This window comes from Crocodylus porosus, unplaced genomic scaffold (genome assembly GCF_001723895.1).
Source record: "Crocodylus porosus isolate Cpor-Errol unplaced genomic scaffold, CroPor_comp1, whole genome shotgun sequence".
NCBI lineage: Eukaryota > Metazoa > Chordata > Crocodylia > Crocodylidae > Crocodylus > Crocodylus porosus.
The window spans coordinates 2,888,028-2,902,198 of record NW_017728940.1 but is presented as its reverse complement, the minus strand read 5'-3'; the positions used below and the strand labels follow the sequence as shown (position 1 = coordinate 2,902,198).

The 14,171-nt window shown below is 51.6% G+C and overlaps 1 protein-coding gene across 4 annotated transcripts in view; it reads left to right on the top strand.

Moving 5' to 3' along the window:
* Positions 1–14,171, top strand: part of RPS6KA1 (ribosomal protein S6 kinase A1) — a 40,362-nt gene that overhangs the window by 10,705 nt on the left and 15,486 nt on the right. The window contains exons 1-4 of one of the 4 annotated variants that reach the window (XM_019547996.1): positions 5,470–5,477; positions 6,069–6,074; positions 8,111–8,164; positions 13,246–13,362. Coding sequence is in view for 2 of the 4 variants with exons in the window: in XM_019547993.1 (XP_019403538.1) it covers positions 10,161–10,280; positions 13,246–13,362 (237 nt within the window). In the remaining 2 variants the exon portion in view is untranslated. Of the gene's footprint in view, positions 1–5,245; positions 5,386–5,469; positions 5,478–6,068; positions 6,075–8,110; positions 8,165–10,030; positions 10,281–13,245; positions 13,363–14,171 lie in introns of those variants that run through there. The other 3 variants (XM_019547994.1, XM_019547995.1, XM_019547993.1) reach the window with 3 other exon arrangements.

Here is a 14,171-nt window from a genome sequence, read left to right as displayed (position 1 = left end):
CCCGGTGCTCTTTCCTGCCAAGGCAGGGGGTCGGACTAGATGATCTACCTAGGTCCCTTCCGACTCTAGCTACTATGAAACTATGACCCTAGAAACTATGAAACTCCTGAACTGCTGTAGTGCAGGGACCTGAGCAGTACTTTATTCCCAAGATTTGTAGGGAAACAAAACCTTGAGCCAGGCTTCTGATCCAGTCGAAACCTGGAACAACCGACTTCTCCCGTCTTGGTTTGGGTGCTGTGCATGACACTGGAGCGTGCCCTGCACTCCTACGGAAATGGGGCGCCTTTGCTGACATCTGACAAAGCTTTGCTATGAAACCTATGTGTGTTTTCCTTTGGGTGCCATAATGCAACCAGATTACGGAGGCCATGCCAAGTGAAAGGTGCCTCTTCCTATAGCAGTGCTATTCTCAGTCCTTCCCCATTCTTTCAGACTATTAATGCTTAATCTGAGTTCGTAGGCAGAAATCCCCCCCTGAAGGCTCCAGTGCTCTTTAACTTGTGTGTCGACTAACAATGAGACTTCTGTCTCCACAACCACCTCTCCCTGCCCTGCACGCTCTTCCTGCCTTGTGGTGGTATGCTATTGCTCATACTGGTGGGGATGGGGCCTAGGGCTGTAACCCTGGCGAGGGAAAAGGGGAGAGGGTTATAGTAAGCTCTCTAACTGGAGTGAACAGACTTGCCACGGTGTTGTTCAGGATGACGAGTAGCAAATCCAGACACTGCAGGCATGTAACTACTCACCAGGGAATAAATCCCAACTTGGGAGCAATACTGGAGGCAGCTGCTGCACAGGTGTAGAGCTACCGCAGATCAAGCCGCTTGTGTGGCAGGAAGGGTACCTCCCTTTTTTCCTGCGTGGTAAGAAGCTGTAAATCTGTCTGTGCGTTCACATGCTGGGGTTTTCCTTTTAAAGAGTGCACACAAGCAAGCTTCCTTTTTTGCCCATCCAGAAAAAAGGCAGGAGTCTACACATTTCTCCCTTCCCCCTCTTTTCATTGCAACTACTTTCTTTTAAGAGTTTGGTATCTGAACTAAAATTTGGAAAAACAGCTGTCTCAACTCTGTGGGAGGCAGGAAGACTCACCCACACTTGAAGCACATGTTTGCTAGCAGAGAGATAAGGGGGGTTATAAATTTAACACGAATGTAGATGAGGGGTTTATGTGGCAATGACCCTGTTAACATTCATCTTGCTCTGCTAGATGGGAGCCCAGGGCTTACCTTGACCTGTAAATGTGTGAAACCACAGTTAGGAAAAGCCTGTGGGATGTGGTATTTTTCTTCTCTCCCTTCTGGCTTTAAAACACACCATACATTGAAAGTTAGGTCCAGTACCTAAGTTTCCTTTTTCTTTTTTTCATTCTAGGCTTTCCAGCCCCTTTCAATCTGTTTCAAAATGAAAAAAACACTTTTTTGTTTTTAATTGGTTTATACTTTTGGGGAGGGAAAACCCTCCCAAACAATGTGAAATGGATGTACTTTTGCCACAGCATCCTACCTAACCTGATTTTTTTTTCTTTGGACATAGTTTCTTTTGGGGGAAGGGAACTTCACCTAGTTCTAGTGGAAACTGCCTTGTCAACTTGAGAATCTCAACCCCTGTAGCTACCATGTGTTCAGCTTATGTGGCTTGAGCGAAAAACCGCACCCTCTTTTTTTAAAATCTAGTGAAGACAAATTCTCAAAGGTTCAGTAAACAGGATTGCTCGTCCATGCACGCAGCACACCGCAGGCAGAACTCCTCAAGGACCACAATCGACTGTCTTCAGGCAACGAGGGTTTCCTAGCACTGAAGGCAACATGAAACTCTTCCTGGCAAAATAAGTGCTTGAAAGCTCCGGGGAAATCTCCCCTCCTGTTGGCTGAGGAGGGAGCAATTAGCTGCCTAAATAAAGCAAATTGCTATTACTTTTAAGTTGTTCGTATGTAAAGACTCTCTGGGGAGAGAAGAGTTCAATTTTTTTAATTTTTTTTTTTGGGTGTGTAGTGGCTGAAGGCTCAAGCCTGCACACCCGCGGGGTGGGGGGGTGCATCGAAACAGGAACAGGCGCTGTTCAGTCCTGTTATCGAATGCGCCTCTCCCGAGGCGGCTTGGGCTGGAGTAGCAGGGGCACGTGGGTAGTGTCCCACAGCTGTTAATCCAGCAGCTGCCTGTACTTTCTGTGGCTTGACTTCCTATTTGGTGCTTTGTTTGAAAGCGTGTCCTTGCTTCCTCTCGCCTCCTTCCCTCCTTCCCTTCTGTTTCAGAGAAGTAAAACCTGTTACTTGAGGCCACCTCGCTGCTTCCTCAAGCTCACTTCTCTCTTGGGTCTAAAACTCCCTCCGTGCGGAAGTCTCTCCCTGAGGCCCTGTTCTCTTCTGGTTTAAAGTAATTCGCCCAGCCCCTTTCCTCCAGGCAGGATCTATGGATCTGGGTGTGGGCAGCTTCCGCTCAAGCTGTTCAAAGCCCCGAATAGTAAATTTTTTACTGGTTGCACAAAATTATGCACGGGCTCCAAATCGTATCCGCTTGCCGAATGACGGGTGCTCCGGACCCTCCGTGGTCGGGCGTGAAGCCGACACGCGCTCCTGCTCCTCTGCTTCACGCCTGTAGCATCCTTTCCTTGCATGTGAATCGCAGAGACGATTCTTGGGACCCGCTAACCTCCGTGTATTGCAGCCTCATCTGCCGGTTGTTTCCTCTTGCGATGTATTGATCTGGAAACGGCTCGCAGGAGCATGGTGGCCTGAAAAGGCCTAGCAGGGCCCGGCATCTTCCCGACGCCGGAGCTGCTGTGGAAGTCCCCGGGGTTGCTGTCGCTCACCTGGGAGCTCTGCACCTCGGTAAGCGACGCCGTGTCCAGACCGCACGTGCGATGGGAGTCTCTTCTCCAGCCGCCACGGCGGAGCTGGATGGAGTAGTGCTGCGTGGCTTGCCGCCAGCCTGTCTGCCTGGAACATCTCCCTCTGGCATGGGGGCAAGAATCCCGCTCCCGGAGCCGGCTGCAACGGCAGCAGATGTCTCCTCTCGGAGAGCAGGTTTTCACACCGCCCGTTTCCTGTTTATGACATGCTGATCCTTCCCTGTTCTCTGCCTGGAACTGATACTCTGAGCCCAGCGGAAACTGGATCCCAGCAGGAGACAAAGGTAGTTCCCATTGCGGGGGGTCATTTTTTTTTTTTTAATTGGGGCTTAGCAAGGTGTCTCCCTTTTTAATGACCTGATATTGCATTGCTGTCCTTTAGCCCGAACCCCCCACCAGCTGGAGTACGGAGTTTGGGCTGGGATGATGGCAGCAGGTCTGGCTGAACTCCCTGATATCAGTGAAGCTACGCAGTTGGCTGCTTAAATGGTCCTGGAAGAATTTTTGGTGTTTGTCTGTTTCCGATATTTTAAGCAATTCATCCTACTTGTCTCAAGGGCACCAGCATCAGAGAGAGAGGGGCAAGGGATGCCTGCTGTGCTTGCCCTCTTGCTGTTGTCCGTGTCCCAACAAATTCACAGGTGGCGGCTCTGCCTTTGACCGCCCCCCCAGACCCGCAGCCGCTGTTACGCTGTCACTGTTGCACGCAGCAGCCGGTAGTGATACAGGTGCCACGAAACCCAGCCACCTCTGGCCCTGCCTCCCCCTGCCCCCCCCCCTTCTCTGAACCTGCTCCATGCATAGCTGTGGCCATACTCCGTCTGTCCCGGCGCAAAAAAAAGAGTTGAGATATTCTTAGTCCAGACTACCAAAGTAACGCCTTCTTTGGGTGCAGAAGTACAATCATTCATGCAGCACTAATGCTTGACATGTTCGTAGTTGCTGCCTACTCAAAGCAGAGCCCGTGTGTGTGTTTTGGATTCTGGTTTTTGTTTCTGTCCCTGAGCAAGATGAGATGGACCGTTTACCTTGAAGGACAAGGAGCCCTTTGCAGGATATATCTTGGCTATTTTACTATTTCTTGTATGGGAAGGGGACTGTTGTATCCAACGTGCAGGTGTGATCGAACAACCATTTCGGAGCTACTGCATCCCAACTCATGTGATTGCCACTAGCGCACACTTCTCCTAGAGCTACTTTTACCACAAGTATAAGGCTTGGGAGCTCAAAGCTGAAGGGTTAAACTTGGACTAGTTCAAGTAGTGGACAGAGGGATCATATAAGGAGCTAGGAAGAGTAGCCAGCTTGGAGCTCTGTGCTGCTGTGGCGAGGCTGCTTCTGCAGCATACAGCACTGAAGACATGCTGATGCTGGTTATGGCCTGCCACTTTAGTTTGGGACCAGTTGAATTGTGACCCTGCAAGGTCATCGCACAGCCTGAAGCCAGGTCGCCATACTAGAAAGTGGAGCTGGAACTTTTTGCTTTTGGGGAGGATTATTAAAAGGAGCCGGTCCCCCCTGAAGGAAAGTCTCTTGCCTTGCAGGCAGTACTGCCAGTGGCATTTGTGACCTTGCATTGTGCAAATGTTGATGAAACAGCTGCCTAGCTGCTGACCCCGGAGGGGATTGCTCTTTTGCATATCTGAAGTTCAGATGGCTCCCACAGGTGGGAACTAGAAGCGAGTGCCCGATGAGTTGGGCACAAGCTTCCTCTTGGCAATCCGTGTGAGCGAGCGGGGAGGAAGGGCGTGTGGGTGTGGGCGGGTGTGGGCCCAAGATAAAACCCTGCGCAGGGCTGTGAAAACAGATCTTCTGATACTCTCACACACTTGCGACCAGTCAGCCCCCCTGCCACTGAATGGCTTTGAGAGCTTGATTTCTGAAGGGCCCCTGCAACTCTCAGTGCTTTTTAAAAAAGACCCCACGAGGACCCTGGACACGGGGAACACCAGCTGTTTTGGGAAGCCGCCTTCTTTCCTCCAACCCTTTCCCAGCAGGCTCAGTGCAAGGTGTAAATGCCCACGTGCCCAGGGAAAGCACTTCCTCTGCATTCGCAGAGCAGGACTGCTCGAGCTACCGCCCTCCTGCTTCTCTGGCAGGGGCCGGCGACCCAGCGGATGGAAGACCTGGGTTCTAGTCCCGGCTCTGCCCCATCCGGTTTCAGCCTTGGGCAACTTGCTTCCTTCTCCATATTGCAGTATCGCCACTTTTATAGATAAGGCAGGGGGAGGAATCATGGAGGATTTTAAGACGCAGAGAGACATACGAGAGGTTGGTGTTGTCATAAGCGTCTTCATTTGGCCACTGGGTTGTGCAGAGAACGCTCGGTGTAGTTTCCCCATCGACAAACCACAGTTTCCTTTGTGCTGAAACTCCCAAAATACATCCAAGTGACACGCTCGGGTTCTCGGGCCGGGCTTCGGGCTGGGGAGAGCTCTAGGTCAGAAGACTGTTTGTGAGCTATGGAAGAGTAACCGCTGAGAGCACTGGAAATGCTGAGGCTTCTCTTTCGCACCAAGCCAAGGATCCAAGAGGCAAGTGCAAGGGTCTGTTTATCAGCTTAAGAGAGCTGCTTTGCTTGCAGGTCGCGTTCTCTGTTCGGTAGGACCTAATGGGGCAGCTGGACGTGGCAGATGCTCCCCGTGAAAGCGGCTCTCTCGAGGACTCTCTTCCATGAGCTGCCAGAGCGCCGAGTGGGTTGGGACCCAAGCGTTCAAGAAAAAACTAGAAAGCAGAGGCCTCTTTCTAGCTGCCTGCAGAGAGGCTGAGCTAGCTCCTAGGTCTTGGCTGTTTGTTTTCCTATGCTCGGATTCAAAGATACCCACGGCCAACGTTTATAAAAATGCACGAATTAATCCCCGTCTCTTGCCTGTTATGTCTTTAAAACACTAAGAAAAAGGGAAGAGGAGAGCTTGAGAGATTCAAACTCTGCTTGGGAAGGCACAATCTGCGTCCACAGCCCTCGGTAGCAGGGGCTTGGTAGAGGATGACTAAGCCAGGCTCTGAGTCGATCTTAGGCTGTGCAAAAGCAGCTCAGAAGTCTCCTCCTCTCAGATATGCGGGAACTTCCTGGTTTCAAACCTGGCTGCAAGAGGGTGCTGCTAAGCTTTGGGGAGCAGCAGATAGTGCCCCAAGCCTCCAGGGAGTCGATGTAAATGGCTGCAAAAGATGTGGCTGTTAAGTAGCAGCCTGTTAAGCTATGCGAGCCTGTGATGAGGCAGAGGTGTCAGGGGCTCTGGTTTACCACGTTCGTTCGGGTACGTCTGTTTTACCCACCGGCTCGAGAGCCAAGGAGTTAGGGAGCCAGCCAAGCCGACGCAAGAACCCGTCTCGCCATGGGCACGACTGCATAATAACCTCTCTAAATGGGGGATCACGTTTCCCTCTGTGTGGGTATCTGTTCTGGATACACCTGAAGGAAACTCTTTTAGAGGCGCTGGTTATGACTGTCCAGATGTGATGGGAACCGACAGCAGGGGCTTGAAACCTGGCGAGGGAAGGGCGCAGTGGGTCTCTGCTCCGGATCTGCTCCTGGAGCTTTGCTTGGTATTCCAGCGAGAAAGCAACTGCAGTGGGGAAGGCTGGGGAGATTTGAAGTGAGGCCTCTGCTGTTTTTTATTCTGCCTTTTTTTCAAGCTTAATTTACCTATTTTTAATTTCCCGTCTCTGCAAACCTCCCTGCCTCCCACCCCGAGTTTCTCGTCTCTCACCCTTCCCAGCGAGTGCCCTACTTTGAAGCTCAGTGATGATAAACTGCAGACTTCCTGTTGGTATTTGCAGGCCAGGGGAGCTTCTCCTTTCATCAGCTGCTCGAAGGACCTTGAAACTAAGTAGTTAGGCCAAATGGCAGGCCACGCACTCCCTGGTGCTCTGGGGCACCGTAGAGCAGCCTCAGGGAGGGGAGAAAACAGAAGTTGCAGCTTGTGCATCTCTCTTAAGAAAGAAAGAAAACAAACAAACAAAAAAAAAAAGACCCCGTGGCAGCGCTGCTGCTAATCTACAATTTGTGACTTGAGCCCGAGAGCGGAAATGCCTCCAATCTGAGATTTTTAAAATTATGATTATTTAAACTTCAGCTCATCCTCTCTAGATGGGCTGAAACAGCTGTGCAGGGACTCACAGATGTGCAGTACCCTTTTGCAAAGAATTTCTAACCTGCCAAAAATTGGGTTCTTCAGATTTTAACCTTCTTGCCTTGAGTCTGTCTGGGTGCGGTCCTGTAGGGCAGTGATGCTCAGGCAGGGCAGTCCGTGGCACCCCAGGGTGGCACCACTCAAGGGTGCTGCGGTACGCCACGCAACCTTAGCACCGTTGGGTGCAAAAACACAATTCACAAGGTTAAACCCGGAGATTTCAGGAATCCACGGTGTTAAAACAATTCTGACCTGCTGCTGCGGGTTTTGCAGCAGAAGAATTGCTCTAGTCTTTTTCTGAAGTTAACAATGGGGGGACTGAATGTTATTAGTAGCTGTTTAATTAGTAGACTAAGAGTAGATTATTAGTAGACTAAGAGCTGGCATTTTCCGAGTGGTGCCCTGAGTCTGGAAAGATAGAAAAGCAGTGTTGTAGGGGCAGAGGGAAATGGCCTGCTCTGGAGCGGAGGTGTGGCTCATGCCTTTTCAAATAGTTGCTGTGGCTCTCTGCGTAAGGGCTCCTAGAACGGGGCCACGTCTGTTTTAAAAGGCCGCCTGGATTGGGACTTCTGCTGCCCAGATGTGGGCTGGAAGCCCGCCCGACAGAGCAACCTGTCCCTGCTGGCATTGCCGCAGAGGATGCGCTGGCCCGGAGGGGCTGAGGTGCTCTGGTCTTTCCCCAAAGAGAAGCCATTCCTCAGTATCCACAATCCAGATCCCACCGCTGGGCGGGTGGAAGTGCAGGGCGATGCTACAGAAACCAGGAATGGCTCTGGAGTGTGGCTGCAAGCGGAATTTGGCCCCTAAGGCCAGTGGAAGAACCTGGGACTCTCTTCTATCCCCCAACAGCAGCCGTGATGCTGAGACGGGCAGAGTTGTGAATAATTAACTTGTGACAGGCTTGTGCCCCTCTCCCTGCCACCCCTGCTGTGCAGAGAAGTCCATAAAGGCCTCTTAAACCTAGCAGCCCCATCATCTCCCCTGGCCATCCTGCAGAGCTCTGACTTGGGGCCCCACTGTGTGAGTCCATAAATAGCCTGACCCCTTCTCTTAACTTTTTCCTAATGGACTTGTTTAATTGAAGATCCCAGACCCTTTGTCCTGACTCTCGTTCTTTGTTCCACAGGCAAAGTCGGACATCACTTGGGTGGAGAGAGACCTCGTGGACTTGGCAGACAAGGTTAGAGCCTGCTACGGCGCCGCACCTCGGAGGCCTGCGCGCTAGTTTGCACCTTATCCCATGAGCAAACTCCAGCAGTTTATTTCTGGACGGGCTCTCGGTTCACGTCAGTTGTGAGTCATCCTCTCCTCTGACGCTGTGCACAGCCAGCGCGGGCAGTCGTCCTCTTTGGACTAGGTGTGCAAACTCCAGGAAGGCTGGCAGGCTGGTGGGAGAGCGTGAACAGTGTTTTGCAAGGTGCTCAGTGCAGGGTTTTTCTTTACGACGTGCCTCCTGGCCCAGTCGACTAGGTAGAGTTGCTAATATGGAAAGCAGATATGAGTCAGGCACTCACGTGACCTCCCGATCATGTCTTCGCCCTCCCCCTCCTTCCCCACCCTAACCCTCTTCCCGTGTTGTGAATGTCATCTATTTTTTGAGGTTTTTCTGAAGTACTGAGCTGACTTTTATCGCTGTGTCTAAGAATACAGCAAGCCAACTGGCCTGGCAGAGGGGAGGACTGGATTGTTCCTTCACTGGTATCTGCTCGTACGTGGTTCTACATCTAGATACTGATGACTTTTTACTAGAAGTAATTAACCAAATATGAAACCTTTAGTCCTGTGACATCATTTTTTCTGAGCTGGTTCATAACCAGCTTTCTACTGAGCTTTTAGCAAAGTACACCAGGTCTCTTGTCTCCCTTTCCCGGTGAGGGTTGTCTACCTCTGCACTGCAGCTCAGATTTGATCCCTCCCAATCTTCTCTGGTACCTACGAAACCTCCTGGACCTCTTCCCTCTCTGTTGTGCCTTTTGGGGAAGGGGGCATGTGGATTTGAATTGCTTGTACAATGTGGAGCATAAAGGCGCCATTATTCCAGACTGGTATCATATCAGAAAAAACAAAGTCATTTAGCTTTTTTCGTTAATAGTTAAAATGTATCATCGTGGGTGTAGGGAGAAGGAAGGTGGGGAGTGGTCCCAAATGAGCAACCCAGCTCCAAACCCACTGGGGAATTTCCAGCAGTGAATGCAGCTGTTGGCTTGTTTCTAATTGCAACCTGAGCTTAAATTTGCGTGCATGTGTGTGTGGGGGAGGAACAATAGGAGCAATCACCCAACAGAGCAGGTAAGCTGTGAACATCTGCTTAGCCGGTGTGTGGGAAGGCTAACGGGAGCACAGCTGGGAATGATGCCGGAGGCATCGTGTTATTGCACAGGGACCAGCCTTCCTTGAGCCGCACTGAGTGACCCCCCACACAGCACTCTCGACTTCTGACGTGTCTGCCCTTGCCTGCAACTCCCAGGCACGTAGCTGCGGGCCTGGTGATCGACCGATCGGTGTCTGACCGCCTGCAGAGGTGCCTTAGCCCCCCGAGGAAAGCATTGGGAGACGATGAGCAAAGGCACCTCCGTCTCGGCCACGCGTGCAACCCCAGGGACGGACTCGATCTCGTTTGGCTTCACTGGGACCTCCAGTAGGAGACCACGTCCCTCAGCAGGATACGAGGACAAAGACCCAAACTTTCTGAGCCAGAACGTGCTGCTAGATGGGCTCTCTCTGGACCTGTGGTTTTTATCCCCCGGTCAAAGGCGAAATGACATTTGAAGGGGGGGACCCCAAATTCCCTGCGTGGAGGCAAAAAGAGGCCCCAGTCTGCAGCCCAGACTGCACGAGACGGCTCCTGGCAGGGCGACCAGGGGGCGGGGGGCTCCCTGCACCGGAGGAGGCCCTCGGCACCAGAAGCTGTGAGGTGTGAAACTAACCACAACCTTGCCGTGCCGGGGAGTGGGAGTATGATCTCGCCTCACTCTGAGCTCCCGCACCGTGCATGCGCTGTCACTGCGCGGCTGCAGGCTGTCCTGCCACCTCCGGCCGCCTCCGTGCTCTCCGGCAGGAGCGCCTGAAGCTGCCTCTGCTCCTCCATGAAGCTGCGCCTGTCCCGGCGGCCCGCCATGCTGCTCTAGGAGGTGCCCTGCCGCTGGGCGAGGTGCTATGTGGAAGGGGATGGGACCATGGAGCAGGACCCCAAGTTTCCTCGCATCTGCGCCTTGCTCACCTTGTGGCTGCCCAGAAAACACCGAGCAAAACCCTGCAGCCTGCAGCTGCCTGCCCCTGCCCAGCTCTCCAACTCGGTTAGTACTGCAGCCCTCGGCTGGGGGATGAGCTGTCTGTTACCCTGCAGCTCCGCTGAGATGATGTTGGTTGGGGGAACAGTTGCAGCAAGAGAGGGAGGCAGCGTTTTGGGTTTTCTCTCCATCCTTTCCTGCAGGCTTTGGTTTAACTGCATGGCGATAGGAAGCTTCCTCTGGGCAGCTGGAAGCCTAGTGAATGCTGGTGTGGGGATTTAAAGATCTAGTTCTCAGATGGCTGCAGCAGTTGTTGCAGAGCTAGCCGACCAGCTGCTCGTTTCGTGGTTTGCCACTAAGCAAGTTAAGAAGTCTGGGCTCCAACATCCTCAGTGGGAGGCTAACGGACCAGACAGGAGAGGAGCCCCCTTGCAATAGGGGAGCTTCTAGCTGTTGAGCTAAAGCATCACTTCGGATACAAATCTACATTTATCTAACATATTTATCTAACATACATCGATGTGTTTTAGTTTCCAGACTGTGCGTATGCAAATCTTGAACTGCTTGACTGCCTTGTGGCTCTCTGCGCTAGCTGTGCTCTCATCCAGCTGAACAAATTGGGGCTCATTGTCAGATAAATAGTTTTTTAAAGCAGGTCCTAACAAGCGTGCGCTTCTGCTGGAGGGTCAGTATGGACTGGCAGCTAGTGTCACACCTCCATAGTGGATTCCTGGATTACAAGCAGAGTGAGTTTTTGGGGTTCACATGTTGCAAGGTTTAAAGGAATGGCTATTTTAACAAGAGATCTAGCGTAAATCGGTACTTAAATATTGGCACAATGTTGGTTAGGTTTTTCTCTGGAGCATGTTCGTTACAATCCTGCTTTCCTGTTATCTTCAGCTGAACCAGACTTAAACTATTCCAACAGTGCAGAGCTGGGCTAGTAATCTGTCCAGGAAAGGGGATGCTTGCTGTGTTTTGGTCGCATACGGCTCAAACTGTTTCCTTAATCATGGGTAGCAAATCGCAGAACAAGTTCGGTCCAGAAAAGTGACTCTAGCCACGAAGAACATGGAGATCTCTGACATTTCCAACTGGAGTCTCTCTTTCTAGATCTTTCAAAGAGCTTGGTTTTTGGGCTCCTTTCTCAGGCCATCTAGATGCTGAAACCTGCATGCGGGGGAGCTGTAGGCTACAGCTGTAAAGCAAATTAGGTTGCTAGTGAAGGAGAGCTGCTATTCACCGATGGCTGTCCAGTGGTATGAAGAAAGGAGCTGGTAGTTCAGGGCCTGGTGGACCGGTGCCAGCAGTACAAAAGCCACGCGCTTAATTGACCGTGTTATTGAGTCGTCCTGAAAACTACAGACAGAGTGGACTAGGGAGACTCTCTCATCCCTTTCTCACCTCTGTGTTCCCTCCAGAGCAAGGCTTGGGGTACATGTTTAGGGAAACAGGCTGGGGAAGCTTGTCTTACTGGCTGGCACTCTCTGTTGTACCGGTGGCACAGTGAAGGACTTCAGCTTCCGCTAGAAGTGAGTGTCTGAACCAGTGGTTCTCAACCTTGATGGACTCAAAGCACCTCTCAAGGCACCCAGCTTGTTTTTTGCCCACAAAAATAGGGCAACTCTCCTGTTGCAAAGAACTTAGGAAGACCACAGCAGGTCAGCACACTATTAATCCTACAGATTCCTAAATGAAATCTATGGGTTTATCTGTGACTCCTGTTTGCACACCTCTCAGTGCTAACTTTGCATGGTACCCCGCAGCATCCTTGAAAGGATCTCAAGGCCCCCCAGGGGGCCATGACCTGCCCTGGTTGAGAATCACTGGTCTAAACAATGTGGGCTCTTGCAAAAACCGGGCTGCCAAGAACATGAAAACAAAGGCACTTCCTAAAGTGAGAGAAAACAAAGCAAGGCAGCAAGGGAAGGAAAGGATGCACAGTGCAGCACAGCAGGTCGGCAGCCACTTCCGTGGTAAGTCCTTGTTCTCGTCGGCCTGCGAGCTCGAATCCAACCCACGTTGCAGAACGCGGTGTTGAGCTTTCTGTAAACACCGCAGTAGTAAAACACGGTGACCTGCTCGCGGCTTTCTCATGGGCCAGAGTTCAGTTTCTGAGCATGGCTTTCCATGTGGGGGGACTTTCTTCTCCACCCCCCAACCGGAGAAAGTCAGATATATTATCTAGAAAACTAAAATATGAAGGGTGATGTCCCCTTTTTAGAGATTTGGGGGTTTTTGTATGTGTATGAAGCGTCTGGTCCAGGTGAGCCCAAGGTTCAGGTTCACCATCTTGCAGGAGGGAGTTCTGCAGGGCTGTGGATGGGAGGACAAATGGGAGAAAGGAGTGTTGAAAGGTTGCTCTCTGGTGTCTGCAGCTGCCTTTTTTTCCTAGTTTTGTGTTTAAAAGGTAAATGGAAACTTCTGACTTATCTTCGCTCCATCCTTTTCCTTCTATACAACTGTCTCCTCGGAGTTTCCAGTTCAGTACAAGAAGGTGCTTAAACAAATCGTGCGCCAGCGACAGGCTTTGGCTTCTCTTCAGCCTTGAAGTGATGAAGGGTTGTGGCTGCGTAAAAGCCTCCTTCTGTGCAAAAGATGCGCGGTGGCAGAGCTGCTCAGATTTCTGAGCAGATGGGGTTCAGGGAGGATGATCGCTGCCAGCCACGTCCTTGTTTTGACAACAGTGCCTTGTTTTCTGTATAGTGGGAATTTTTTAATGGCATAAATATTCCTCGTTTTGCTACTAATGCTTAAAAAGTAAAGTGCTCTCAGGAAATGTAGAACAAAGATTGACCTCTGTCGATGGGCAAAATCCAAAGAGCAGGCATTTGTGGAAGAGGCTGTCATACTTGTAAGATGCCAGGCCTGGTTGCTGAAAGCCTTCCAATGTTTCTTATCCTGGGTACTGATCGGAGGAGAGGCTGCTTGACACAACACAAATAACTCGATGGCACTCTCGGCTCTGGGCCAGTCAGCCTTCTCCTCTGCTCTGGAGTGGTTCCTGCTCACGCATGCGTCTTTCTTCCAGGGCGAAGGCATCGTGAAGGAGATCAACATCACGCACCATGTGAAGGAAGGCTCCGAGAAGGCTGATCCTTCGCAGTTCGAACTTCTCAAGGTCCTGGGGCAAGGCTCCTTCGGCAAGGTGAGTGCACTGCTTGCTACGTTTTGGTCCCTCAGTCATTTTTCTTTCAGGGCTGCAGAGGCAAGGGTGTATTGGGGAAGGCCCTGCCTTCATGATTTCCACCAGCCCGCTGCACCTGAACTGTTCAGGTGCAGTCTGCTCAGAGGGCCCCTTCTTGCAGTCCCGGTACATGCAGAGCTCCCGTGAACTCCAGTGTGAATTCTGATGGATGGGGTTGGAGGGGAAAGGATCTTTGCTTGCAAGAGCCTGTGTTGCACAGGACAGTGACATCCAGTGCCCTGCAACTGAGTGGCCACTCAGATGGATAAAGAAAAACTGGGGGTGCTTTAGTGATTATTGACAGCCTTGACCTTGCGGTATGCGTAGTCCTCCTTTGTCTACTTTGGAGGGAAAGGAAGCAGCAGCTAAGCCCTCTGCTCTCCCATAGTCCAGATCTATCGAAGATGGTCTACTGCCTATAACCTGGAGACTGGGTGGTATTGGCCAGGGGCAGTAGCCATCACGAGTCCCCAGGTCTGTGTGGATGTGACTGGCAGTGCAAGCCGTCCCTTTGTGCTCTCCTTCATAGTGAAGCCCATGGCTCTGCCAGATGTGCTGCTGTTGTCCAGAGCCAGGCAGCGCTGTGCTGGGGACAGGGAAAGGGAGGAAGCTGTAGTGATGGCAGTAATCGTGACTCGCCATCCAACCCACGCACAGCAGGAAGCTTCCTAGCACAGCAGAGCATTAGCAGACATTGTGTCGGTGCACGCCCCTGTGCTGCACAGACTTACCTTGGCCTGGTGATACAGGCACTGGCTGCCACTTCATGT